At 36.6% G+C, this 27,785-nt stretch overlaps 2 protein-coding genes and 1 long non-coding RNA gene across 7 annotated transcripts in view; 1 reads left to right on the forward strand and 2 right to left on the reverse strand.

The window, feature by feature from the left end:
- Positions 1 to 1,093: 1,093 nt before the first annotated feature.
- Positions 1,094 to 15,300, reverse strand: LOC141376809 (uncharacterized). Its single transcript, XR_015504176.1, has 3 exons — positions 12,807 to 15,300; positions 9,254 to 9,398; positions 1,094 to 1,978 (listed from the first exon to the last, which is right to left on the reverse strand). It is a non-coding gene; the product is annotated as an uncharacterized LOC141376809 (long non-coding RNA).
- Positions 1,631 to 19,219, forward strand: mmrn2b (multimerin 2b). 3 transcript variants are annotated; one of them, XM_087276391.1, is made up of 8 exons: positions 1,631 to 1,991; positions 9,097 to 9,219; positions 9,302 to 9,408; positions 12,143 to 12,205; positions 15,296 to 15,415; positions 16,064 to 16,482; positions 16,732 to 18,223; positions 18,565 to 19,219. In XM_087276391.1, the coding sequence occupies exons 1-8, from the start codon at positions 1,744 to 1,746 to the stop codon at positions 18,981 to 18,983; spliced, it is 2,991 nt and encodes a 996-aa protein (XP_087132517.1). In that variant the 5' UTR covers positions 1,631 to 1,743; the 3' UTR covers positions 18,984 to 19,219. The 3 variants fall into 3 exon arrangements, with proteins under 3 accessions (XP_087132517.1, XP_087132518.1, XP_087132519.1); XM_087276392.1 differs by having other exon boundaries at positions 15,314 to 15,415; XM_087276393.1 differs by lacking the exon at positions 15,296 to 15,415.
- A 1,934-nt stretch (positions 19,220 to 21,153) lies between these two features.
- bmpr1ab (bone morphogenetic protein receptor type 1Ab) overlaps positions 21,154 to 27,785 on the reverse strand; it is a 72,012-nt gene continuing 65,380 nt past the window's right edge. For all 3 annotated transcript variants that reach the window (XM_087274931.1, NM_001004585.3, XM_087274932.1), the window contains 7 exon segments: positions 27,074 to 27,170; positions 26,659 to 26,794; positions 24,812 to 25,004; positions 24,273 to 24,570; positions 23,987 to 24,162; positions 23,752 to 23,882; positions 21,154 to 22,669 (listed from right to left, as the gene is read on the reverse strand). In XM_087274931.1, coding sequence (XP_087131057.1) covers positions 22,544 to 22,669; positions 23,752 to 23,882; positions 23,987 to 24,162; positions 24,273 to 24,570; positions 24,812 to 25,004; positions 26,659 to 26,794; positions 27,074 to 27,170 — 1,157 coding nt within the window. In that variant the 3' untranslated portion in view covers positions 21,154 to 22,543.

The raw sequence follows: 27,785 nt of genomic DNA on the forward strand, positions 1-27,785 counted from the left end.
AAATTAACACATGTGGAATTATATACATAACAAATATTGCGAAAAAGAAATGAAATTATGTCATTCTAGGTTCTTCAAAGTAGCCACATTTTGCTTTGATTACTGCTTTGCACACTCTTGGCATTCTCTTGATGAGCTTCAAGAGGTAGTCACCTGAAATGGTCTTCACTTTACAGGTGTGCCCTGTCAGACTTAATAAGTGGGATTCCTTGCCTTGTAAATGTGGTTGGGACCATCAGTTGTGATGTGCAGAAGTCAGGCGGATAGACAGCCGATAGTCCTACCGAATAGACTCTTAGAATCTGTATTATGGCTAGAAAAAAGCAGCTAAGTAAAGAAAAATGAGTGGGCATCATTACTTTAAGAAATGAAAGTGAGTCAGTCCGAAAAACTGGGAAAACTTTGAAAGTGTCCCCAAGTGCAGGCACAAAACCAATACGCTACAAAGAAACTGCTATAGCAAACTGTGAGATATGTAAACTTGAGATTTTTTTTAAACTTGAGTTGCCCTTTATTTTTATATTAGATCTTTAAAAAAATATTTTCTAATACACTAAGGTCCAAAAGTGAAGAATTTATGTTATTTATTATTTGATTGTTCAAGCTACCCCTCAGAAGTGCTCTGTGTGTTAACAGAGTTGTTGAATGTTAAAATAAGGTGAATTAAATAAAAAAAGGAACATACTGGATCTGTTTCTTCACTTTTTAAAATTATTTTCTTATGAATTATAGAAGTATCGGATCGGGTTTCAGTATTGGTGGATACTTAAAATTAAATGACTGACTCGAGGGCAAAAAAAACCTGATTGGGACAGCCCTATTTATAATCATTTTATTATGATTTGCTCATCCACAAATGGGGGGTGGGGTTTGGTGGCTCATCTTCTTGTGAATAAAATCATATTGATTTGCACAAGGCGATGCAGTGGTGCAGTAGGTAGTGCTGTCACCTCACAGCAAGAAGGTCGCTGGTTTGAACCTCGGCTCAGTTGGCGTTTCTGTGTGGAGTTTGCATGTTCTCCCTGCATTCACGTGGGTTTCCTCCAGGTGCTCCTGTTTCCCCCACAGTCCAAAGACTTGCGGTACAGGTGAATTGGGTAGGCTAAATTGTCCGTAGTGTATTTGTGTGTGTGAGTGTGTGTGGATGTTTCCCAGAGATGGGTTTCGGCTGGAAGGGCATCCGCTGTGTAAAAACATGCTGGATAAGTTGGCGGTTCATTCTACTGTGGCGACCCCAGATTAATAAAGGGACTAAGCTAACAAAAAAATGAATGAATGATTCGCACAATCAGCCACTTTTCCGACAGTATGTCAAATAGTTACATTTCCTCATGAGATTGGGCTGGCGTAAATTATAAAAAATGCAGTTGTACATTCTTATGTTTGTTAATTTTACAGCTACCTTTTTATTGCAAACTAGGATCTTCAGTGTGTGAGTTTGTTTGTGGAAGTGTGCTGTAAGTTTGCAAGCAGAGCAAAACATGGATTTATGGTTGTTAGTAAGCGTCAGATTTCCTCCTATTGTTGGAGGGTGTTGATACTGTCAAGGAGGAGAAGGGAATGAGTGCGAGGGGGAGTGGGAACTGAGAGGGTGGGGAGAAAAACATGCTGGATACCGGCTGCTTTAAACAGACAGACAGAGAGAGAGAGAAGGAGAGAGGGGTGGGGAGTTTCCAGGATTGTTTAAGGCTACTTTTAAAACTGCCACCCGGAGGAACATATTCAGTACCTCTGAAAAGCAGGATGGCCCAGACTCTGCCTCTGCTGCTGTTGGCTGTGCTGAATTCTCTGAGCTGCCACAGTGAGGTGAGGGCCCGGGACCCTGACGTGGAGGAAGAGGAGGCTGTAGGGAATTTAGGAAAACCAACTGGCACTATTGAGACGGCTCACCTTATGGAACAGTCACATCAGGGCATCCCGATGCCTCCAGCTGGCACAGCTCAAGACTCAGCGGCTTTGAGAGAGACTGTCCATCCACCTACACGAAGAGGGTGAGTCAAACAGGCATATTCCATTCAAACTAGTTGCACTTAGTTTGAAGAAAACTTAGTTACAATATGAAGTTCAATATGATGGATAAATGGGAAAGATACATTAGTTACACTCCTGAAAATAAAGTTTTTGCAGTGATACCACATTCTTAAAGTATTATTTACCATTTTGTTTCTTATATTGTAAGGTACTGTTAAATAATTATTATTATTATTATCAAATGATGTTTAACAGAGCAAGGGATTTTTCACAGTATGTCTGCTATATATTTCTTCTGAAGAAAGTTTTTTATTTTTATTTTGGCTAGAATAAAAGCAGTTTTAATTTTTTAAAAACCCTTTTAAGGTCAAAATTATTAGCCCCTTTAAGCTTTTTTTGATTTCTGTGGATGCTAAAGTTTCTTTGTTGAACTATCAATGCCAATAATGAGCTTTTTTTTTTCAGACCTTTATTTTTATGTGTGTAATATAATTGTAAGTAATGTGTAATATATCTGTTCAGACAAGTTGCAAGGTCATAGGTCAACAAATATTTAAAGCCATCACTTGCTGAACTTTTATGGGACTAGTGAGAAGTCTGGACATGCCTGCTCCTTATTATTAACATATTCCACATTGTAGAATGGTAAGTTAAAAGTTCTGAAATATTAGTCTATTGTTATACTATTGTTTAAAAAAAAGTTAAAGTACTTTTGTTTTTAAAAAGACATTAATCTGAGAAAATTTACCGACTGTAAATATGATGCTGGACTTCACCTTGGACTTTCATTCATACAACCCTTAAAAACGGAGACCAAATTAGACTAAAATTAAGTTTTCCACAACTATTTTAAGCAGCATTAATGTTTTATATAATAAATAATTCAACATACACAAATGATTTCTGAAGGATCATGAAATGCAGAAAACTGGAGCAATGATGCTAAAAGTATACAAGTATTAATCACATTCTAAACACATCACATTTTATAATACAGTGAATAGCATATACAAGTACACCCCCCACAAATCTTTCTTTTAAATTCATATTTTTTTAATAGGAAGCTATAAAATATTACATTTGTGCATACACATTAGATTAGTCAGTACTGAAGACAAATCTGGAGCTTATCTAACAAATAACTTACGATAACATTTCAAAAACTAGTACACAAAAATGTTATAGAAAAATATTAAATACAAACAAAAAAAAGAAGAGGAAAAATCAAAAGAAAAAAAATAGCTGAAATTTTGTAGGTTGTAATTTCATTTTGCAATATTTAGCTTGAATTTAATTTTATTGTCTTTCGATTTCTAAATGTTTGGTGACTGTTTTGTTAAAATGCACAAAAATACATTGTCTATATTCCCTGAGAAATGTAAAAAAAATATTCATTTTTAAAATGGGGTGTAATCAATTATGCTGAGCACTGTGTTAATATAGAAAACAAGTATTTTAAATAAAATTCTAAACAATTGTAATATCAATTAAAATGTATTATTGTTATAAAAAATGGCAGCTTTGGTGAGAATAAGAGGCTTTAAAAAAACACTTAAATTTCAGCCTTTTAAGATTAGTCTCAATCTTGCAATGCTTTCCCAAACATATTCTAATGTTTGAACGACAGTAGTTGGCTGCATTTCCCATGTTATTTGGCCAAACAAATCCATTTAAACAAGTAACAATAAAATGTATCCATTATCAATGATGCTTTACATTGACATGCATTAAAAAATAATAAAAATTAAACCACATTCATTTCTATTTCTCTACAAAAAGTCAAAAGTTTAAAGTCTTCAAGACCAAAAGAAACTAATTCCATCATGTGCCCATGGTGTTTCTCATTTTCTTATACATTGGAACCTCATACAGTATCCATCAGACTGTACACATCTATTCCACAAAGTCTTGATTTCATTAGTGTTATATTAAATAAGTCAGTGCTTTCTTTCCCTATATTTAGGGAGGGAAACCAAAACAAAAACAAATGAATTTGCCTGAGAGGCTTGATTACAGTAATCTTACAAGTTTGGGCTTCAGTGATCTAATCTCTAAACAAATGCTGGGAAAGTATTACAGTGACTGACACAGTGAAGAAACACACACTGATGAAGAGGCCTGTACTGAATGTATAGGATTGGTCTTGTCATGTATATGTATATCTATATAGTCAGCTCTCTTTAAATGTTTTAGCTGATATTTCAGTCTTGGTAACACAGTAAGTCTCTTTGAAAGCTTTCTACTTCTTTCTGGAGAATAAGATTTAGTGAAAGAGAATTTAGATGCTCACATAATAGCAGTTTTTAAAATGGGATGTATACCTTTTAGTCTAGACCAGAACAAAAGACTACAACAGCTGTGTCCAGAAAAGACACAAGAGGAGCGCTAGCCCTGAGTGTTTAGGTGTTTAAAAGAAAATAAAAGAGAGATAAAGAGAGGCCGAGATGAAAGAGAGGTGGTCTGATGAAGGATGTTCAGATGTGGGTAGATGGAGACAGATCATTGATAAAGTTATAAAGCGGCAGACAGGGCTAGAATGACTGAATTAGGGGCTGAATGGGGGCTGATGTTTTACTGGACAAAGGGGACTTTGGTTGAAGGTGGCAACGTGAGGAAACAGGACAGCCTACTTTTATCTCATCTCTTTGTTTCTGCTGTAGCGGATGCACAAAGGAAGGTCAGTTGAAAAAGCATGAGTTCATACAGGAAGTGTTCTCTCATTTTATACAACTAGAACTGAATGGAGATGTGATTTAGGTTAAACAGCGTTTACTTTCACAAACTATTTTACAAATAGAGTCAGAATAGTGAGACAGCCTAAGAAATTAATCTTTAAAACTACAATGGCACTAAAAAATGGTTCATTGCTGATGATTCAAGCTGAATTTAAACACAAATTTGAATGTTGAGCATTGCTAAATTTAATGTGTCTTAAATTCAGCCCATGTATTGTTTACAACCACTTTGTAAATCCAGTGAATTTCAGTGATATAATTTCAGTGAGTAATAAATAAAAATAGACAAACAAAACCCCTTGATGTTCAATGGATAAAAAATGAAATCCTCTTGACTTTTAATGTCTGAAATAGCCTTTTTAAAATTCCACGATCTTCCAGAAGCACCAAGACCTGCAGAATCCCTGCTAATTGAAACTGTAGTATGCAAAAACTAGTGATCACACTTTACAATGAGGTTTTATTAGGTAATGTATTTACAAACATGAACTAAATATGAACAAATCTTGTACACTAATTATTAATTATAGTTACTAATGCATGATTAACATCCAACTTGTTGCTTGTTAACATTAGTTAGCGCACCATGAGTTAACAAGAACTGTTAGTATTCACGTTAAATAACGTGAAGAAATACTGTAATAAATCTATTGTTTATTGATTGCTCTTAACTAACATTAACTAGCACAACTTTAAAGTTTTACCAAACCAGTGTATAACAAATCATTACAATTCAGAAAATTAAGAAAAGAAATGGTTGTAAAACTTGAAAAAGGAAAAAAAAGCTATGATATATATATATATATATATATATATATATATATATATATATATATATATATATATATATATATATATATATATATATATATATATATATATATTAGGGATGGGAAGATTAACCGATATGTATCGATACGCGGTCATGCGCGTGCACGATGCGAGTGCATCGGTTGAGCAGCAGAGGATGAATGAAATTTTGGAAGCAAATCGAGATGCATCGGTTTTTGCGAGATGCATCGATTTTTCCGAGATACAGCTTATATTTTTAATATAGAATGTATTTTTTATTTATTAACAAGTGTTGTTAACCTGTTTTTGGCGCATAATTTAATCGACCTACATAAAGTAAGCCTTAGCAACGGATTTGCGGATGTGCACACACTACAACTCAATGTATGTTAAATGAAAGTTTTAAACACCTCCTCCTGTTAATTTTTATTTAATTATAATAATAATAATATTAATAATAATAATGATAAAAATAATTGGGTGTCACGGTGGCACAGTGGGTAGTTTGACCACCTCACAGCAAGAAGATTGCTGGTTTGTTATATTTTTATTAGCCTGTTGTTTACAGTGACAGTGATGTATCAAAGCAGCATAACACTGCTAGTTTACCACCTTAAGTTTTGAATAATCAGTGGCAAAATATATCTTTGTAAAACTTGTTTTCATAGTTGAAAAGTTAAATCACAATTCTTGTTGTGCAATGCTAAATTTATTTATGTTGAAAGAGTGCAAATATATACATATTTTTTTAATATATATTGCACTTATACATTCTGTTTATCTTGAAAATACTTAAATAATATGTGCTATAGGTTCTAAAATGGCCCTCTACTGTAAACTGACACTCTGGCTCTGAGAGAAAAGCCAGTTTGTAAAAAAAGTCTTGGTTTTGCTTGGTTTATAAATAATCAAACTCATTCAATGGCACAGCATCCTCTTTCACATAATCTCATAAACTTGATCTAATTAGTTAGTGCTGAAATATCGCATCGTATCGTGATATGGGTGTGAATCGTATCGTGTTGCATCGCAATATGTCACAAATGTATCGCTAATATATCGGATCGTATTCTTTGTATCGAGATACGTATCGGATCGGCATTATAGCTTAGATGCCCAACCCTAATATATATATATATCACCCCCCCTCTCTTAGATTTGAAATGTATTCTTCTAGTTTGTCTCGCAGTTCTAACTTAATTTCCCAAAGTTCTCAAAAAAAAATAAAATAAAATAAAAAAATAAAAAAAATAAAAATAAATATTCAACATTCCATTGAGCTTTGTAAAGAGTGTGGAATGATGTATATTGACATTATAAGCAGCAAGATGTTCCGGGAGCTCTTTGGAGGTGTTCTGTTGTTTGTCTGTGCCCATAATGGCTTTCAGATATTTTTCTTGGTCTAGCACAGGGGTTCTCAACATTTTTTACTTTTCTCTAAAATGTATGTATGAAATGCTCATTTAAACCTTTATGTATTAAAATAATAATAATAATAATAATAATAATATAAAATACATTTGTTGTGTCTTCTATTATTGATTAATATGATTATTTTGTGGTAATAAGTTTTTGTGTAATTGTATATTTGTTCAAATCAATTATTTTTAATTTACACAAAACATGAAAAATAAATAAATGAATTTAAGAAATTCTTCACTTTTAATTCATATTTTTGTTGCTGCATTCCTATAATCAGTATTTTATAAAAAATATATAGAATTTTATCATTTTATATGAAATATATATTTAGTTGTAAAATACAGTAAAACACCCTAAATCTGTTGAAATTCGTCGATCTGATTGTGGTTGAGTTTGCAGCTGAAAATTACTAGGAGATCGCTGACTGGGACCGTAATTAGTTCCGCCAGAGCGCGTCTGAAGCTCATATGAGAGTTTATTTTACATTCTATGGCAGAAACACCTCTGAGCCTCGCTAGATCCTCCTGTATGAGCGCACGTCCGTTTATAACACACACAGGACATTAATTTGGACAACTATGTGGATATATGAAATAGTTTACACAAAAATACACAAAGAGAGACTTTCAGTTCCACTTCACGCATAGTTTGTGAACGAACAGACTGTTTTTGTGTTGAGTAAGTACTCAATCAGGGAAGAGGAGAATAATGCATTACTTAGATCATTTTAATACAGCATATTGATAATGAAATCCAAAAATTATAGGATAATAGTGAGAGTTAATTTTAATCCTGCAGCACACCTGCAAGCTCGCTGAGTCCCACTAGTGGGCTGCAGCCCACCAGTTAAGAATCCCTGGTCTAGCACATTTTTCCTTCACAACAACTGCTCCTGTGGTCTTCCATTTTCTTACTATATTCCTGACTGTTGAAATATAGCCTTTATACCTTTCTGATAGCTTTTTGCATTCTTCTACTAATTCATGTTAATGAAATATCCAAATATTTAGGCCATTAGGAAGTTCTTTTGAGGTTCCCATGTTGCTGCTTTCAGGTTCACAATAAGGAGAAGCACAACTAGCAATCAGCTGTCTAAGGTATCCTTTTTCATGACTGGTTGCACCTGTGTTAGAATTGTTAGGGTTCACTGAACCACTCAAATAAATTTTGTGTTGTAATCAATCAGCATTAAGTGAATACAAGTTTTGAAATCCACACAAAAGAGATTGAACACAGTTACAATTTATTTTCACTAATCGCATACAGCTACGCTACATAGTTCTGTCTAAAAAATAGCTCATTACCTTTCTCTACAAACTGAATGGCATTCTACTGTGATCTTCTCTTATAAAGATAGAGCTCACAACCATGCAGCGACAGAGGGTTGCCCAAATTTTTGCATAAGACTGTATGTATTCAGAACTGTGGGAAATAATGTCGGAAATAAAAAGGCAGAGCAATGCATTTGTGTCCCATTTCCAGAAAATAAACAAGACCAAATCCCATGTGCACAGATGCTAAAAGTCATCTGAGGGGAATAAACTGTTCCATAAGCTTTACAAGACCAAGCAGTGAATCTGAACAAACAGTGAACCTAGCCAGACAGTCATAACCCCATTCATGTATTTGAGGTCTGGTATAATGATCCTAATGAGAACAATACTCTGAACTGTCCCCTAAACCAGTGTGACAGTTTATACGTCATCGGCTATTGTCAGTGTTGGGAAATGAGACTATTACACAACATGCAATTGAGAACAGTCGTCACCTTTTTAAACATACTTGTCCAGTGTTTGACAGGATGCAACAGACTCACAAACTAGGTCAATTTTGCAGAATGTATTTTGTGCATGTTTACGAAATACTACACCACAGAAAAGCACAGACTTGCCAAAATAAGATTAAAGATGTGTAAACATTGTAATCAATGTGGATTCATCAGATCTTCTCCGATACAACAGAAAGCTAAAAACAAATGCAACGAACGTGCCAATAGAACGACATATAAAACCTCTTGCTCAATGATAATATCTTGCCTTGAGCATGTTGGAAAGGGTACAACAGGAAAACAAGAGCGTGTATCTTCATCAGTCTGCAATTGCCTGTGATCTCTGCTCTCATCTTTCACTTTTCCTTCTTTTTTTCACATTAACTCAAACCTCGTCTCTCCCATCAGAAACTGGTGTGCGTATGTGAATCACCGTGTGGTCACCACAGCAGCACTCTGTGCTACAGAGACTCAAACAGTGAAGTCATTGAACCCCTGTCCTGGAGGAGGTCCTGACTGTCAAGTCCTCATGTGAGTCACTCTCATAAACAGCCTTAGTACTTACATTTTTTAAAGATGTGATGATGATGATCATGATGATGATGATGATCAGGTATAAGCAGTCCTTACGGCCAGCGTACAAGCAGAAGCATACAACCCTCTCTTCTATTCACTGGAATTGTTGCCCAGGCTACAGTGGACACAACTGCCTGGAAAAAGGTAACAATACATCTGGATAATAGTTCACTGTAGATGTAATTTCAACACTTTTAAAGCAACCCAGGCTAATTCTTAAGACATACCCCATATACATTTCTGGAGAGAGCAAAATACGTCGCAGGAGCTACGTTTTTTTCCGCAGTTTTTGTTATTGCGAATCTGCCAGAGGCCGGTGTGTATGTTTTTTGAGATCTCAAATTTCTCTTGCAAGTGCCATTCGTGCCTGCTCCTCACACGTAAATCCACCAGATACCGCAGTTAACAAATTTACTGATGGACCGACTAATCGACTGATTGAAAAGCAATTTAAGAAAAAAGAAAAGGCCCTTGATTTTTACCACAATTTCAGATTTGACCACATTTTTACCCTGTTATTTACTTGTTTGTTTTGTTTTTTGGCTTCCGTTTTTATCTTACCGGCTTTCTGGAACAGTTTTTCACTGGACCCGAACCCTATCGTTGCAATCAACTTCACTTTAAGTCCGCCGACGAACATTTCGAGCTACCGGACAAACTGGTAACAGCGGGAAAGCCTTTAATAAACTACGGCAGTTTACGTTCACTTAACAGTAAGAATGATTACACAACACAAAAAGTAAACCGTGCTCAGACACCTCTTCCAACCGGGCCAGCCAAGTGAATCGTGCCTGAGCCCGATTCAGCGCACTCACACTTCTCAACAGATCGGGGAAAACGGGCCTGGGCATGGTTCGGATAGCATAGTGTGAGTAGGCCCTAAATGCATGTAAGCGAGAAAAGGAATGACATCATCCCACCCGTAGCGTTTGTTTGAAAGACGAAATGCAGCCATACATAGCTCTAACTACATAATTTGTGACTTCCAGAAATGTATATAGGGGGACGTTTTCAGAATGAGCCTTGTTTAAAACCTAGATAATAAATAAAGCTGATACTTATCATAAAGCAACATAACCTGGTATATTTAGTACCCATCAATGACATGTGAAGAACATAACAGAGGATTTTTATCTGAAACTTTGGTCCTTGGCAATTCATAAAATGCCAGTTGCTACTGGAACTTTACAAAGATAAAGAAAAAACATACATGAAAAACTAAATTAAAACGTGCCGTTAAGGTGTTAGAAGGGAAAATAATCGGAATGGGGAAAAAACTGAAAATTATTTACAACATTATTACCTTTAATCCACAGCCCCAGCAAACAATCTTTACAAACAAGCTTTGTTGCATTAATTACACTGTTTGTTTACAACCATTTACAGCCCTATGGGTTTTTGAAAATGACCATCCATGCAGTGTGAAACACAGCTCTAAGAGAAAACATCCAGCTGAGGTTTAAATCTGAAAGTGCACCTTGTTTAAAACTATTGATTCTTTAAAGAAACAGTCGACTCTGAATAAATGAATCGGTTTGGATTCAGATCTTTAGCTTGAACACGTCAACGTCGATATGATACATCATCAAATATGAAGTGCTGGTTCTGGTAAAACCTGAACGCACCTGAGTTAAAGTTCATTTTCACAACAATGCCACAGTAAAGCCAACCATGTGCTGTGTTTGCTCCTGTCATTTACTTGATGATTGATACAATAACCTACACTGCAATGCAGAACTAGTCAGACATCTGCTATTAAAGGAAGGGGCCGCATAGACAATATTTATGGGACTTTGTCAAACTTTGACAGAGACATTGTGAGTAGCTGTTACAGTTCATATGGACCAGTTTCTTCCTCCATCCAGATCATAACATGTACAGTAAGTGTAATTAAAATTGTTGCCTTGTTTTCTGTAGTTTGCAAAATATGCATTTAAGAGTGTTGTAATTTGTAATCGCTCCGTGCAACTTATAATCACATACCTGTTATAGACCACTGCTTGTAATGTATCTTTCAGGGAAAATCTCTATGGGGCTGTTCACATATCATGTCCAAAACCACGTTGAAAAGCAAAAGGTGCTTTTTCTTGTACCGATTTAAATGCGTTCCTGAACTCGAATTAATATAAATGTGTGTTGTTGTTATTACTTGGGGTTAGGTTTAAGAGTGGACTGATATGCTGGTGTTTAACTGCATTGCTTTATTGCATTCCTGCATTGGGCAGTGTGCATAGCCGTGGTGGGCGTTTCTCTCTGTCTCTTGCTGAACCCAGTCGACCAATCACAACTGACTGGGCCATCACACCAATCAGCACAGATTAGCCTCACGCAAAAAAAGGGGATTGGGAACAAATGAATCGCTGAACAAATCATATGGGAGTCGTTGGGATAATTAGGTAAAAATAATTGCGTATTATAAGACAATGAAAGTGTTTTCTGAACTTGCATGCATATCAGCCTGTTGTTGGAGACCCCCAAAACCAAAATATGACCTTTCATAATGCAAAATAGGGGCTCTTTAACATAGATTGCAACATTCAAGATATGCAAATGTGGCATTTTGATAAACAATACAAGACACTCATCTTCTCGCTCCACAATAAACAAACAGCCTTTGCTCGATCATGTTTGAGTTTGGGCTTGTGCATGTGTCAGTATACGACAGGAAGCTTGGCTCCAGACTCAAGACTCTCAAAACACCAGTAATTCTTGACTTTTGATAACCAAGGACCATAGTTTTAGCTTGAAAAAAAAAACGAAACATCCTGCATAACTTCATTCATGGTTGAACTATCCCTATAAAAGGAATAGCAGAGTGGCCCATCGAGTGTTGGCGACTCATGTGTTGCTTCCTTTTAATCTTTTTTTTTTTTTACAGACAAACCTTCAGAGGATGAGAAGCTAGCTTCAAAGTCTGAGGTTAATGACAATGACAACTCAGGCAAGTTTGTTGTTTTGGGCAAGGCTGGCTTTACCTTTAACCTTTCATACCTTGGCTCCTTTGTTTTTAAAACACCCTTTTCTGACAAACAGAGGAAATATTAAGCAGGCCTGTGGCTCAGTGAATGTCTATCAACAGGAAAGGGAGAGTCAGTTGGCACTCAGGATAGCTGGAGAAACAGTGACTTATGCCAGAAGGATAAAAGCAGTAATAATGTTTAACCATTTAAAACATATGATCACACCTGTGTGATCAGTCTTGGCAAGTCCCTGGAGCAGTTGACAACAACGGTGTATTTACAACATTCAGTGTGTTGTGTCATTAGTTTTTTAACTTAAATAGGCTGTCCTACAATGGCTAGCTCTGAGCTACAATAAGAAAAGCATGGTCCTTTTCATAAATCGCAATAAATCAGTGTTTTGTTTATGTTAGTTTATTAATATAGCACATTTTTTACAACACAACATTGCCCAAAGTGCTAAACACAACCAATACTAAATAAAACAAAACCTACATCACATACATAACAATTAAAACATAAAGCAAACCCCTTAACATTAAAAAGGCACAAGTGCTAAAGAACAAATATGGAGTTTCAAACCTTTTTAAAAACAGATACAGTAGAGTTGGAGCATGTCTGATGTGGGGTGGAAGCCTGTTCCAGAGTTTTGAGGCGATAACAGCAAAAGCCTGATCCCCACTTCACTTACACTGGGACCTTGGTACAGAAAGAACAAATTGATCAGAATACCTCAATGACCTACCAGGGTTACACACTTGTAGTAGGTCTGATAAGTAAGGTGGTGCCAGATCATTTAAGGATTTAAAAACAAACATTTATAGTTTAAAATCAATCCATGACCTAACAGGCAGCTAGTCCAAAGAGGAAAGAACTGGGGATATGTGCTCATACTTGCGAGTCCCTGTCAGATGTCTCGCAGCTGCATTTTGTACTAATTACAATCTATTCAGGGCATTTTGACTAATACCCACATATAGAGAATTGCAATAGTCAAGTCTTCCCAAAATAAAAGCATGGATCACCTTCTCAAGGTCATTAAAAGAGAGAAATTACTTCACTTTTGCCACAAGTCGTAGATGGTAAAAACTGGATTTAAGAACTGAATTTACTTGTTTGTTAAATTTCAGGTCACTATCGAAATGAAACCCTATGTTTCTAACAACAGGTTTTTGATAAGTTGATAGCTCACCAAAACCTACTAAATGCAGAAGGTTAGGATCACCAAACCAGACCAGCTCAAGTTTTTTCTTCATTGAAATTTAAAAAAAAATTGACAAAAGCCAGGTCTTAACCTCGACTAGACATCTCATAAGGGAGTCAAGCCCATTTTTATCACTACTTTTAAAAGGAACATAAGTCTGAGTGTCGTCAGCATAAAAATGAAAAGCCACCACATATTTACGAAAAATAGATCCTAGAGGTAAAATATAAAAAGAAAATAAAATAGGTCCAAGAATAGACCCTTGCAGAACTCCACATGTCAGGCGTGTGGAGGATGAAAAGGTCTGACCAACATTAACACAAAAGCTTCTATCTGACAAATAAGATCTAAACCATTTAAGAGCAGCGCCCTAAATTCCCACCAATTTCTCAAGGCGGGGAATAAGGATATCATGGTCTATAGTCAAAAGCTGCAGTAAGGTCAAGAAGCATAAGGATCAGACCCCCGAGTCCCTAAATAACAAAATGTCATTCATCACGCTTAGCAGTGCAGACTCCGTTCTATGATATGCCTTAAAACCTGATTGAAAAACGTCATGAATACTGTTAAGCTCCAGAAAGCTTTGCAATTGTGTTAAAAAAGTTTTCTCCAAAATCCAAAATCCTAGGTAAAACTGGTAGCTTAGAAATAGGTCTAAATTTTCTAAATTTCTAATTTGGCTTTTTCAAAAGAGGTTTCCAAACAAATAACATTTATTTTGAGAATCATACATTTAAATACACATAAGTAGTGGCAAAACATAATATGTATGGTTTGTAAAATACACACTGATGTTTATGAAGTTGGCAATAACAATTATTTTAAAACATAAATGATGTGTGTTATTCACATAAGAAACACAATGATTAGGTTACTAGAACTATTCAATTTAACTCATCTTTATTCGTATAGTGCTTTTACAATGTGGATTGTGTCAAAGCAGCTTTACATAGAAGATTATAGTGAATTGAGTTTTATAGTGAATTTTCAGAGTTTAAGTTCAATTAGGTCAGGTTACTAGAACTATTATTTTATCCTTCTCTTAGTTGAACAGTCACATACATGTGTTTTGGGAGAATTTGATGAATTAACGTTGTAAAATCCAGCAGCTCTAATTATTCTAGCAGCCTTAGCAGGATTATTTAAAACTTGCATGTGAAATTGTCCCTTTGTTTACATTTAGCTTACAGGTGATTGTCAAAATAAATAAAAATGCTATATTATGCATGCCAGGACAGTAGTTAGCATTGTAACTTTGTAAAGTCACGTGTTTATATTAAGATGATAAGGGTGCAACTTATTTATATACTTGGGTGTTTCAGGTGTAAAAAATACCATTGTGTAAATGAAAAGCATTAAGGTTTTGATTTAAGAGGGACAGCAAGATCTTTTCCCCTACATATCCAAAATATCTGTCAGACTATTATTGTGATGCTAGACTATTTTCCCAGTCTGTTAAAATAACCATGCACAGAAAGGTCTGTAACAGTCTTTGTCACTTAAAATGTATCCTGCAATCTTCTCATCCTTTAAAAATTATTATTTTTTTTTTTACTGAAAACAGTTTAAATATAGACCTTTGTACTTAAAGTAAAAAAGGCAGACTTTTTGTAAAGGTTTGTGCCAAATACCTCTAAGCCTGCTATTAAAACAAAAAATAATATTAGTAAAAATAATATTTGGTTTCATAACATTGTTACTTTGGGCCATTTAATATAACTTTCAACAGAGTATTTTGAGCTCTGCAATGCTCTACATTAAGTTCATGAATATGCTTAAGCCCTAAAATAACCCTTCTGAAATGGGGAATATGCGTGGGACTATTATTTAAAACTCAGACTTACAATACTGTGGTTAACCTTTGTAGGTGGTGGTACTTTTTCAGGAGGTAAGACGGAGACTGACCTAATGGAAGATGCAAACTGGGCTGACAAACCTCTGCAGGAAACTCCCATTCATGATTCTTCTCCAAATAAGAGACCTGATGGTAAGATACACACCTAAGCATAGCTGAAAAACATGTAAATTGACACATTACAGTAGGTATAATCCAAAATTTTAGATTAAACCGCATTAAAACACTAAAACAATGACGTCTTCCTCTGGAGGATATCCTCTCTTTCTTATATACAACCTCCAATGTGATGTAATCACCCAGAGATGTGGGCAGGCGGATGGAGGAGAAAAGGGCAAAAAGTCATCACTGAACCACAAGCTTAGCATGAGTCATGGAATAGGCGTTTCGAAAGGGGTTTATAGCTTCTCCTTGAGTCTAGCCTCATTCAAAGAAAAGTTATCCAGCCAAAGAGCTCATTCAGTTTTCAATGCAATTACAGCATGTGAAGGAACATCCATCAAAAACGCATTAGTTATTAGTATATTTAGGCATGGTGAGATGGGTTTGTGTAGGAGGCATGTAAGGAAAGGGTTATTCTTGATTAAGTTACCGAAAAAAGCTCATGCAGGGTCTACCAGGCACAATTATTTTCTCTAGGGGCTCCATTCCGGCATGAGCACAGCTATTTCTGTAACTGTGTGAGAAGTGCTGATCTAGACACAATCTCCCCCACACAACATCAGACACACACACATTATATTCCTTCAGCATTTGAATGGCTTGTTATTGATATTCCAGATGACAGAGAAGGGATCTCCACCTCTAAGCCCCTGCCAATCTTTGATTCATCCATTCTGCTGACAATGCATCAGTTAATGTCAACAATGATGAGTCAGATTCAACCAGTGCTGGAAAGCTTCAATCAAACACTAGAGCATCTGTCCAGTGAGGTCAACACTCTGTCTCGGGACTTGCAGCAGTTGCGGATGGAAAAGGAAGACAACAGGTTCATCAGCAAGGGTGAAGGTCATAGTGGACCTTTTGAAGACAGACTAGAATACAACCATCTCCAAATCAGCCAAATAAAAACTCAACTTAAGGCACAGAAAGATCAGATAGAGAGGACCTTTCAGACTCAACAAGAACTGCTGAAACACAACCTAACGAAAATGAAGGAAGAGTTGGATGAGCAGATCAGTCAAAGTCAGGAATCACAGGTCAGTAAATCACTTAAATTCTTTAAATGACTACTCAAAGTCCTAACACAGACATTTTTCGACTCTTTATTTTCCTGTAGAGATCAATTGCAACCTTGATCTAACTCCTAACTTTTTTCTAGTAATCCTGTTTAGTTAGGGTTCGAGCTAACTCTGCATGAATGACGATCTCAATGGCCTGGGTTGAGAACCCTTGTTCTAAACACATGAAAAGGTGTGCATAACTCATGATTTATGTTACACCAACAGATCAATCTTCAATCTCTTACTGATTTGGTTGTGGAAGTGAGATCTGGCCAAAAAAAGCTGGAAGGGGCACTGCAGAGAGAGCGTGATAAATTTGTCAATCTGATGGAAGGCCAGCCAACACAGGCATCAGGAGCGTGGGAGGCCATCACTCGAATAGATGAGAAGGCACAAAGTAACTCTGTTCAGCTCAGCAGCTTGTCAGAGGCTTTGAAAGACTCTTCTAGAGTCGTCCAGGATCTGAAAAGAGACCAAGTGAAACTAGGAAATAGTTTAGAGGAGGTCAAACAACGCACTCAAGTCCATTTTGCGGAGACAGGTTTGGAATTAGAAGCTACCCACATCAAGGTGGTCAATAGCCTAGGTGAGCTTACAGCTAACGTAAGTGCACATGAGGGTCAGTTAAGAGAAATTGAGCTTGATCTGGTGAACATCTACAATCTACTACAAAGAAATGATTCAGTCACTGCTGAGCAGACCTGTAGCTGTAAAGTAATAACCAGTTCCCTTGTTAGGTTGGAGAAGGAGGTGGATAATGTTACCCAACTAGCGAGACAGAATAGTCTTGCACTTGAGGAGGCTGATTTAGAAAGGAATGAGGCTACTGAAATGGAAGATCTTCAGCACGGCCTGCTGAATATGAAGGAATCATTGGCCTTTGAGCAGGGAAGAAGCAGGAGCCTTCAAGACAGCATTTTACAGCTACAGGATTCATTTCTGGACAGCAAGCTTGAGATTCAAGGCCTGAGAGAGCAAGACAGGGAACAGTCCGCTGAAATTCAAGGCCTATCTGCCGCCTTCTCTTCCCTCCTGAATGATGCTGTACGCCACTCTGAAGTCCTGGAAGTCCTACTTGGAGAAGAAGTCTTGGAATTCACACACTGGTCGCAAAGCCGACAGAAAGAGCTCAGTCTTCCAGATCTTTTACAGACAATTCAAATGATGCAGCAAAAGATTGAAACACATGATCGGAGCCTGACTTCACTTCGGAGAAAGCATCCTGATGGAGATGAGATGAATAGTGATGATCCAGTTCCATATTCAGAAAGGCCTGGGATGAAACAACAGATGAAAGACACAGAAGGTTACCAAACCTCTTCAGCAGACCCTTCGAATGCAGAGGATGACGTGGATTACTCTGTTAGTGACTTCTGGAGTTTGGGAAAAGAGGTGGAACAATTAGCAAATAGAATATCCATGTTGGAAGAGCGCTGTGGAAACAGCACTGAGCCACCTGGTGGATCTGTTTTGGAATTGCAGGAAGAAATAGCATCCTTACGCCAAAGCCTAGAGGATCATTTGAAACTTTTTGGAAAACTGTTCAGTAAAACAGAAGAACTAGCCAGCTCAACTAGAAGCCTGAACCTAGATGAGGTTTGGAGGATGGTAAGAAGAAAAGAAGGAAAGAGAAGAAGGGGGGACCAAAAGCAAGCAGACCAGATGAGAAATGAAGAAAGGAATTCCAGTGGACGAGGCAAAAGATACAGCCAAACAGGTAAGAGATCCGTTTAATACAGTTAGTTAATTTGACCTTAGTTTTTAACATCATTTAGTACCAAAAGACCCACATTGTGAACATCAAGGATGTCCTGCTTCAACACTTACCGGTATGTTTCAAACAAGCCTGAAGGACACAATTAGCTTGATCATAAGTGTTTAATTATGGTTAAAGTTAAACTGCTGAGCTGTGGGCCTCAAAGAACGAAAGAGTTTAATATCCCTGGTGTTAATAAAACAACACTGCCCCTCAGTGGAAAACACTAGTACTACATCATGACAAAGCAGATTTTACTTTAACAGAAAATGTTCACATAATAACAAATCTTATCTTTTTAGAACAAGCATGGTTCCCACAATCCCCAGTGGTGTTCGTCACAAACCTGGATGACATAAAGAAGCCAAATGCGGAACTCACATCTAAAAACATTCTTCTGAACTATGGTGGTATGTTTAAACCTACATCAGGAGTGTTCCAGGCCCCTGAGACAGGACTTTATCTCTTTTTAGTGACCTTAGACTTTGAGAGAGGCCTTTCATTGGCTGTACTGAACCGCAGTGGCGTTCCAATAGCCACCTTCAAACAGGAACATGGAGAAAAAATGGGGCCGGTGAGCCGAGCATCTCTGCTGGAGCTGCGGCGGGGGGAGACGGTTACTTTAGAATTGACGCACGGATCATTACGAAAAGCACAGCCTGGGGACAACACACTGTCTGGACTACTGCTCTTCATTACAGAGCACAAGGACATGTTGTGATGAGAACAGGGTGAGAGACTGAGCACATCGTGCGTAACTGCCAGACATGCTGTAATTTGTATGCATGTATCCTCTTCTTAAAGGTGCCAGCGATAATTGAAATGTTTTGTAAATAGTTATGGAGTGATCCTGAGGAACATTCATAAACAACTAGGTTTTTAAAATGTGGAGGATCTATTAAGGTAAGGATCACAGTGTAAAAACAAGTTGTGATGAATAAACAAAAGGTACCAATACTAATAGAGCACATTTGTACACACAAAAGTGGATTTCAACTAGGCATGAGATGAAAACTGTTTTCAAGGTAGAGCGTGGTATATCTACAGTATCTTTTAGTTACAACGGTAACAATCTTAAAATGACCCATGCCTAATTTCAAATGACCACATCCAATGAATTATTTAGTCAAGAAAAAAACATAATTGTGTACTAAAATAAGGTAATTTTACTTAAAAATTTATACATTGGACTAATTCTGTGTACAGAACAGATTTTCCTGGTAAACATAAGGCACCTCTCTTAAAACCAGATGTTGTGCACAATACAAAAAAAAAAATCATATTATTCAGGCCATTTTACAGATGTTCTTACATATTAAACAACTCTGACAAAAACATTGTGTAGTCTTTTACCTAGACAAATGATCTTAATTCAATTTCAAGAGGGATTTTACAGTATTCCTGGTAGGATTGCAATGGACAGAATGAGCATGAAACAGGCATATAACTGCAGCCTGAACAATGAGAAAAGATGCACAAGCAAAGAGATGTATCTCTTTTTCAGGAAGTAAAACAAACAAACTGTGGCTTAAAGGGGTGGTCCACTATGATATCATATTAAATGTAGCTGTGTGAACATAAACAACATCTCTGGATGTAATACGCTCAAAGTTCAATGCAAAGGGAGACATTGGCCTTTACAGAGTTAGCTTAGCAAAGTTTGGGGACTACAAAACAATAAAAAATAAGTACATTCGGGCTAGTGAGACCACAAAAGCTTTAGGTTACATGCATTCACCATGTGCATATACCTGTGCAGCGAAGGGGCATGGCCAGAGGCGTTGTAATGTTATAGCAGAGAAAGCTAAAATGCAGTCTAAATACTGCTATTTTCACAGAGCTTCTTCTGTTTCTGTATTTGGGCTTCCAAAGGACATGACACAAAGAGTGCTCTCCAGAGAACTATAAAAAAATATACATAACTAGCACTTGACAAAGGACAGGTTCCAAAATATCTCCCAGTTCAGTGCTGGATTCGGTTAAAAACTCCTCAAAGAAGGAGCAGCTCCAACCGTCAAAGACAAAGCTGTGGATTGTGAGCCACAACCTGTAAGTGTTTTTATTTGTTAAAATTTATCAATTACATACATAGTTTCTAGCATTAACGGTATGTTGTATTAAGGACATAAACAAGGATGTAAACAATGGGTTTATGCTAACAATTTAGCTACAAATTCATATTTATCCATCAAATTCCTGTAAACGCAAACAATCTCCACCAGTGCTGCAGTGTCTCTCTATGTGGCCACTTTCCGTTTGTCCTACATCTCAAATAACAAACACGCAAAAGATATGTAAACGTTTCATATTACTTACACAGGCTTATTCTGGGATATATGTGAAAGACACTTGTAAGATTTTATTTTAGAGAGCAGGCATAATGTTCAGCTGTGTCCTCTTTATTTTCTGTCTGATTCAGGCTCAAACTGATATGGCTAACAGCTACTCTGACTGACAGTGTTTACACAGCGCAAAACCACATGCTTGTAGAGGGGTGTTGCTTTTCCTAGTGACAAGAAGCCTATCCAGGAATCACAGAACATTATGTTATCTGACCAATCAGAGCCTCTTGATGGCCTTTCGAAGGAACTAGGAAATATGACAGTCATTTTTATGTTAGCTGAGTAGCTGTATATAATCAAAATAAGATATATGAAAAAAAAACATGATTTTCTACAAATGAAGCATAAGCACATATTGTTTTGCATCTTATAAACACAACCAAGTCTTAAAAATAAACTCTGGACCACCCCTTTAAATGCTCTTCAATGATTCATCCACTTGTTTTTTGATTATTGCTAAGCTCTTAAGAGGAAAAAAGGCCACAATGTTCTAATTTTTTTAGCAAATTCCATATAAAAGGAAGTTTTACATACTGGGTCAACGCCAAATACGATAATTTACACTTTATTAGAAAGTCGTTAAATGTAGGGTTTTATTTTAAATGTACTATTATTTGTAAGGTCCAGCTGCTCTCGAGTTGCAAGAACAGTGTTATTAGTCCTGCAAGTAAAAGTATCTTACCACAATAATTCATACTATATGACATGACATGAATAAATAGCACATGCATTATTCTATCACATTAGACATTTATGAGTCATATAATTCCCAAGCGTCACAACATTAGATTCAAGGCAAAACTGTTTAAATGAGGCAATGCAAACAGCAATCCAATCTGAAACGGGCAAATCAGATGTGATATACTGGGACTGACTTGAAGGCGATTGGATAAAATAACACAATGGTTACGAGGCATTTGGGAGCAGTGGGCATCCATTTGCACCGACACATCTGCAATAAGCCGGGTCAGATCTGCCACTCCAAAAGATTGAAAGTCACCATATCTTCTAGATTAACAGATCTTTTATAGCTGCAGTGTTGGCAATATTTGACTGGTGGTACTTCAACACTTGGGGCCAGAGCTGGAGTTATGATCACATCAGTCATGAACTTTCTGTATATAATCGGTGAATGCATTTCTAGTCTTCAAAAAATGGGAAGGGTTCCACTAGAAAACCTCTTCGTTAGGACAGATCTAATGGATTGTTGCTCAGAATGTAATCAACTGAAGGAATAAGTCTTCAAAAAGGCTATTAAATTTAAATATCAATATGTAGCTAAAGGGAAGCTTTTGTTTGTTCGTTTGTTTTATACATATATATGATAATATGGGTCGTTTGATTTCAATTGAGCTGCAATTCGGTGGCCACTACAACACATCGCTCAAATGCAGTGTCCATTTTGAGTTGTTAACCACAACACAGCACATCCCAAGAATATGGATGGGGTCCAGTCCAAAAATCACCCCAAATATGTCCACTGTTCAAGTCATTTGCTTAAACCTTGGCTCCCGAATGGCTCCATTACTGCGCTCCCATGACAAATCATGCTAGTCCTCCATACCAAAGTATCGTATTTCATGGCTTTCACAGAAAGCACCATATGCTTTTCAGTTCTCTCCTAAAACATAAGAGTTCCTGAAAATAGAAAACATAGTGGCGATGGGGCTGATGTTAGTACCGATGCCTGTAGATAAGTTGTCCTTTTCGTCCTTGGTTCCCCATAGATGCGTTATGGCACATACTGTCCAGCAGAGAGTGCTACATGACACTAAGAGCATAACTGCAACATGGGTGAGGAAATATGGCCAGAAGGGGAGGTAAAAGTTCTGCTCAGCAGTGCCCCCATAGGTCTGGTTAGGAACTGAAGCAGTAATTCACAAAGTGAGCACATGTATCTCCTTGATTTCTTTCAGACTGGCAGCACAGCGAGTACTGCTCATATTTTGATGTCTTGTGATTCAACCATTTTGGCGAGTGATTTCTTGACACGAAGAGCTGTGAGGCGTGAGGCTGGATTGTGGGCCCAGCATTCAGACATAAGTTTTAGCATGACTCGTAAGCACTGCATTGAGATGGAGACAAGAGAGCAGTGGTTTTAGCCATGTATTTACAAACAATTGTCAACATCATGCAAATGGATTATTTATAAGCAGATAAACACAACAATAATATGCTTTTTCTAGGTAAATGATAAGATATTGGTGAGATATATTTTGGAAAAGCTCTTCAAAGTCAGCATCAACAAATTTATGGTTTGCAGTGCTATATGTTGTAAATATATCTAGGTGAATTTACTGTTTCAAGTATTTTTATTCTTGATTAAAATTTTATTATTTATTTATTTATTTTTTTACTTTTTTTTGTCTTATTTAAAGCATCCTAAAAGCTGTGTCAGAGTTTCCACAAAAACAAACCTGTTGCAAACATTTACAATAATAATAGTTAATTATCAGTATTACCAATCAGACCCAATTATGTCTTGTCAATCCAAAGAGCTGAATTGATACATTAATATCAAGAAATACTTTTTTATAAATTAAGAAATCAATTTAATGTTAGAAATTTAGTTAACGAGTTAATGTTGACTAATATTTTTTTGACTGACACCAAGTGTTCATTTGAACCAAAGTAATTGAAAAATATAACTCAGATATTTAATAACTTCAGAGATGTGCAAACTCGGTCCTGGAGGGCCAGTATCCTGCTGAGTTTTACTTCACCTTGCTTTAACACACCCGCCAGGAAATTTCAAGTATATCTAGTAAAAGCTTGATTAGCTGGTTCAAGTGTGTTTGATTAGAGGTAGAGCTAAACTCTCCAGAACACCAGCCTTCCAGGACCAAGTTTGGACATCCCTGGTCTAGCAGAATCAGTTGAGAAATCGAGTATCTGTGAATTTGTATTAATAATTAATATCCCTTAAGAACCACATCAGCAACGCAATATCTGAAAATTCATGTGACACAATGAAGACTGTAATTAAGTAAGTGACTGCTGAACATTGAGATTTGCCTTCAAAAGCAATGCATGACATTTTAAAATATAATCAATACGTATATTTTGCACACTTACTATTTTTTCATTGAGTAAATTGCATATGATAATAGATGAAATTGCATCTGAACTGAAGGTGCTAGATCTTACCTCGTCACTGTTCCAGCGATTAGACACCACTGGCCGCATGCTTTTAACACATACCACTTCCCTCATGTCCTCATAGGATGGTTCTGAGGGTACCATGTCCCAGTATGGCAACTGATACTCCTCAACAATACCTACACAGAAAGAAAAGGATATTTAAATAAATGACAGACATAATCATGCTTTGAAAGGTGCCAACGTTGTCACAACCTAAAATACACTATAACATAAAACATACCTCCTGTGACGCATCGACGGGCCATTTCCCAAACAATGAGACCATAGCTGTAAATATCAGCCATTATGTATGCTTGGAATTGGTTCTTATTTAGGGTTTCATCCAGGACCTCTGGTGCCATGTATCGCCGCGTGCCCATCCTTGTACTTAAAGGGACATCCACCTCATTGGTATCACTATAAAAACAAAGCATGGTGTCAGTACATTACACATGGAACTGCATTCTAGCTATAACTGATGTGTGTATTACACTGAGTGTTCCGTTTGTATTTACAGTCATTTTCACCTGTTGTATTTGACAGCCAGGCCCAGATCAGCGATGCAACATGTGCCGTTCTTTTTAATGAGGATGTTTTTGCTCTTCAAGTCTCTGTGAGCGATGGCAGGTTTGCCCTGTGTGCCATAGATCTCTGTGTGGAGGTGGCACAGACCGCAGGCGGCAGAGTATGCTAGTCTCAGCAGAGCCTGTGTGTCCAGGGTAGTGTATTTCAGATAGTCACAGAGGGATCCATTCTCATGGTAGTCTGTGATGAGGAAAAGCTGAGTGAACGTTCCTGTGCCTTTAATATCTGCAGCTATGAAGCCTAGAGAAAGATAAAAAGGCAAAACAAAATCAGGACAGACAGAAAAAAACATGAAATAATGTAAAGAGGATACAGAGGGGTGGGATTCAATTTAAATTCAATACGTTATGTATTGTGTATACAGATTTTGTAAATGATTAATGAATATTTTGAGGGTTTGTGAAAAAAGTATCCTATGAAATTATTAAAAACATGTAATTGTGCTTAGTATCTTTGACTTCTGTGTTGTTAATGAACCTACCGAGTATATTCTCATGCCTCATGAGCACGGTTTGGTAAATCTCAGTCTCTCTGAACCAGCTGGCCTCTTCACGAGTAAAGAACACTTTCACCGCCACATTTTCTCCTCTCCAGCGGCCAAGCCACACTTCTCCATAACGACCCTTTCCGATTTGACGTACCATCTGAATATGTTTAGCGATGGTGCGCTGAACCTGTGAAACAAAAGAAGTGGACAAAGACATTTTAACTCAAAACATTTTATCGATATTGCCTGATAAAAACAAATAATTTGTACCTCAAAGATTTAACTAAACTAAACAAAAACAAATTATTCTTTGAAAAGAAAAAAAAAAACATTCTTCATGGTTTCAAAAAAGAAAGAAACAGCAAACAAATACATAAAATAAAAAATCATCAAACAAACAAACAAAAAATTTGAGGGATTACAACATCAAAATGGCCAACTGTATTTACTGTATATTGAAGAATGTCTAAACTTTTCATAAATTTCCTGACTATTAATTTAATTATCATAATAACAAATCACAACATAATAAATTTTCTTTATTTTGCACTTTTCTTAAACTCAAAGCACAAGATATACAATAACAAATAAAAAATGCAGAGAATTACAAGCTTGCATAAAATCCCAGTGAGATGTCATTCTGCAATAATAAAACAAGGATAATAAATCAGACCCCTCATTTTTCAGGATTTTGTGATCGCTGAATCAAATGCAAAAATCAACAAAAAGTCACAATTTTTTTGCGATCCAACTAAATTCTTAATTAAATGCAAAATAATTAAAAAAATTTAAATAATCTCATAAAACATACAATTCCAAACATTCATTAATTCAATCTTTTTCTTGTCGGCTTAGTCCCTTTATTAATCCGGGGTCGCCACAGCGGAATGAACCGCCAACTTATCCAGCAAGTTTTTACGCAGCGGATGCCCTTCCAGCCGCAACCCATCTCTGGGAACAATTCCAAACAATATAACCAATTATATTTGTTTCAGTTTGCAATTAATTGTTTTACATGACTTATAGATGTTGCATATGCAGAGCATTTGATGTGTTTGAATGTCTTTTGAAAAATGACGTCTCACCTGTAGGGATGCAACGATTATAGATTTTGGTTGTACGATTATAGTCTGAGAAATAATCACGGTTTCACGGTTATCACACGATTATTATGCATTCATTAAATTCAAATCCCACTAGTTTAGAAAATAAAATGAAAACTCATTTTATTTTACAGTGTAATTTATTGCCTATCAGTAACTAATTCATACAGCACAAAATAATATAAAAAACAAACAAAACAAAAGCTTCCCTGCCATTGACGAATTTTTACGGCAATCGTGCTTTAGGTGTAATGCATGATGTCAGATGCTCCAGAGAGTGATATTCTGAGAGAAAATAAGATTGTGAAAAAAAATTTGAGTTATGCAGCCTTCCTTTGGCTTAATCCCTAGTGTTTCAGATCTGTTTTAGATTTCGTATTGACAAGAAAACAAAATAAAAAAAGCTTTATTTTAATGATTTGTGTAATTATGTCAGATTGCACACCTAACAAAGTAGGTTCCCTTATACAATAAATAATATATATATATTATATATTTAATCGCAAAACTGTCCACACATTTCTGTGAATTATCCTTAAAAACAATTCACAAAAAAAAAGTGAAAAGCAAAATGTTACAAATTGCATAAAAAAGACAATGATAATAGCAAATAAAATGCTTAAATAAAAAGATGCGTCTTAAGAAGCTTGTTTTTTCCCCCCACAATATTTTTAAAGAACTGTTAAACCCTGTTCTTCTCAACAGTAACAAAAAAGACATTCAGAAATAGAGCCTCACCAGCAGGGGGAGCCCTGACCCAGAGCCAGTGCTGGACTGACTAATAAGATCTTTGAGAGACTCTCCTGCAGGGATAAAGGCCTCAATCGGCCCCAGATCCCTCTGATAATGTCTCCGTCCCGTCTGCAGCTTAAACCTGATCAAACGACCACACACAGCATATCATTACGTTCTATACAATGTTACATCACAGAAGCTGCTCTACAAAGGAATAAGTAACTTATTACTAAGAGTCACAGTTTATATATATCCAAGCATTAAAGTCATACATAAAGCTACTTAATGTACTTGTCTATCTTTAACAGGTGCGCCTGTGCTAGTGTTATCAGTGTAGTGGTCAATAATTAACAGACTGAGGTGCATCTTTCATTCATTTTAGCTAAACAAATATGGCATTATGAAATAAAAGTCTCACCTGTAGTAGCACACTATAGTAATGGCAACCAAAGTGAAGCAACACACTGTCACAGAGATCAGAAAAGCCAGCAAGTGGGCGTTCCAAAATGGAGGCTCTGGATTAAAAAGAAAATCACAGCAGCATATTAGAATGATTTAAATCAGTATATTAGAATGATTTCTGAAAGACCATGTGCCATTTAAGACTGGAGCAACGATGGCAAAAATGTTGCTGTCATCACAGAAATATATTAGATTTAAAACGTACATATTTGACAGTTCTCACTCACTCACTCACTCACTCACTCACTCACTATCCTTTGGCGGAATAAACTGCCAATTACTCCTGGCATATCTGACAGATGCCAGCTGCAACTCAGCACTTGGAAACACCCAAACACTCTTTCATTCACACACACACGATCATACAATAGAGCCAATTTCATTCATTCATTCATTCATTCAATTTTCTTCGGCTTTTCAATTTTCTTCTTCAGGGGTCACCACAGCGGAATGAACCGCCAAATTATCCACCATATGTTTTACCCAGCGGATGCCCTTCCAGCTGCAACCCAGTAATGGGAAACATTTATACACTCAATCAAACACAATCATACAATACAGCCGATTACGTTTTTTTTTTTCAATTAACCTACTGTATACCACATATCTTTGGACTGTGGGGGAAACCAGAGCACCTGGAGGAAACCGACATGAACACGGAGAACATG

The sequence above is a fragment of the Danio rerio genome, chromosome 12, assembly GCF_052040795.2.
Source record: "Danio rerio strain M-AB ecotype USA chromosome 12, GRCz13ab, whole genome shotgun sequence".
NCBI lineage: Eukaryota > Metazoa > Chordata > Actinopteri > Cypriniformes > Danionidae > Danio > Danio rerio.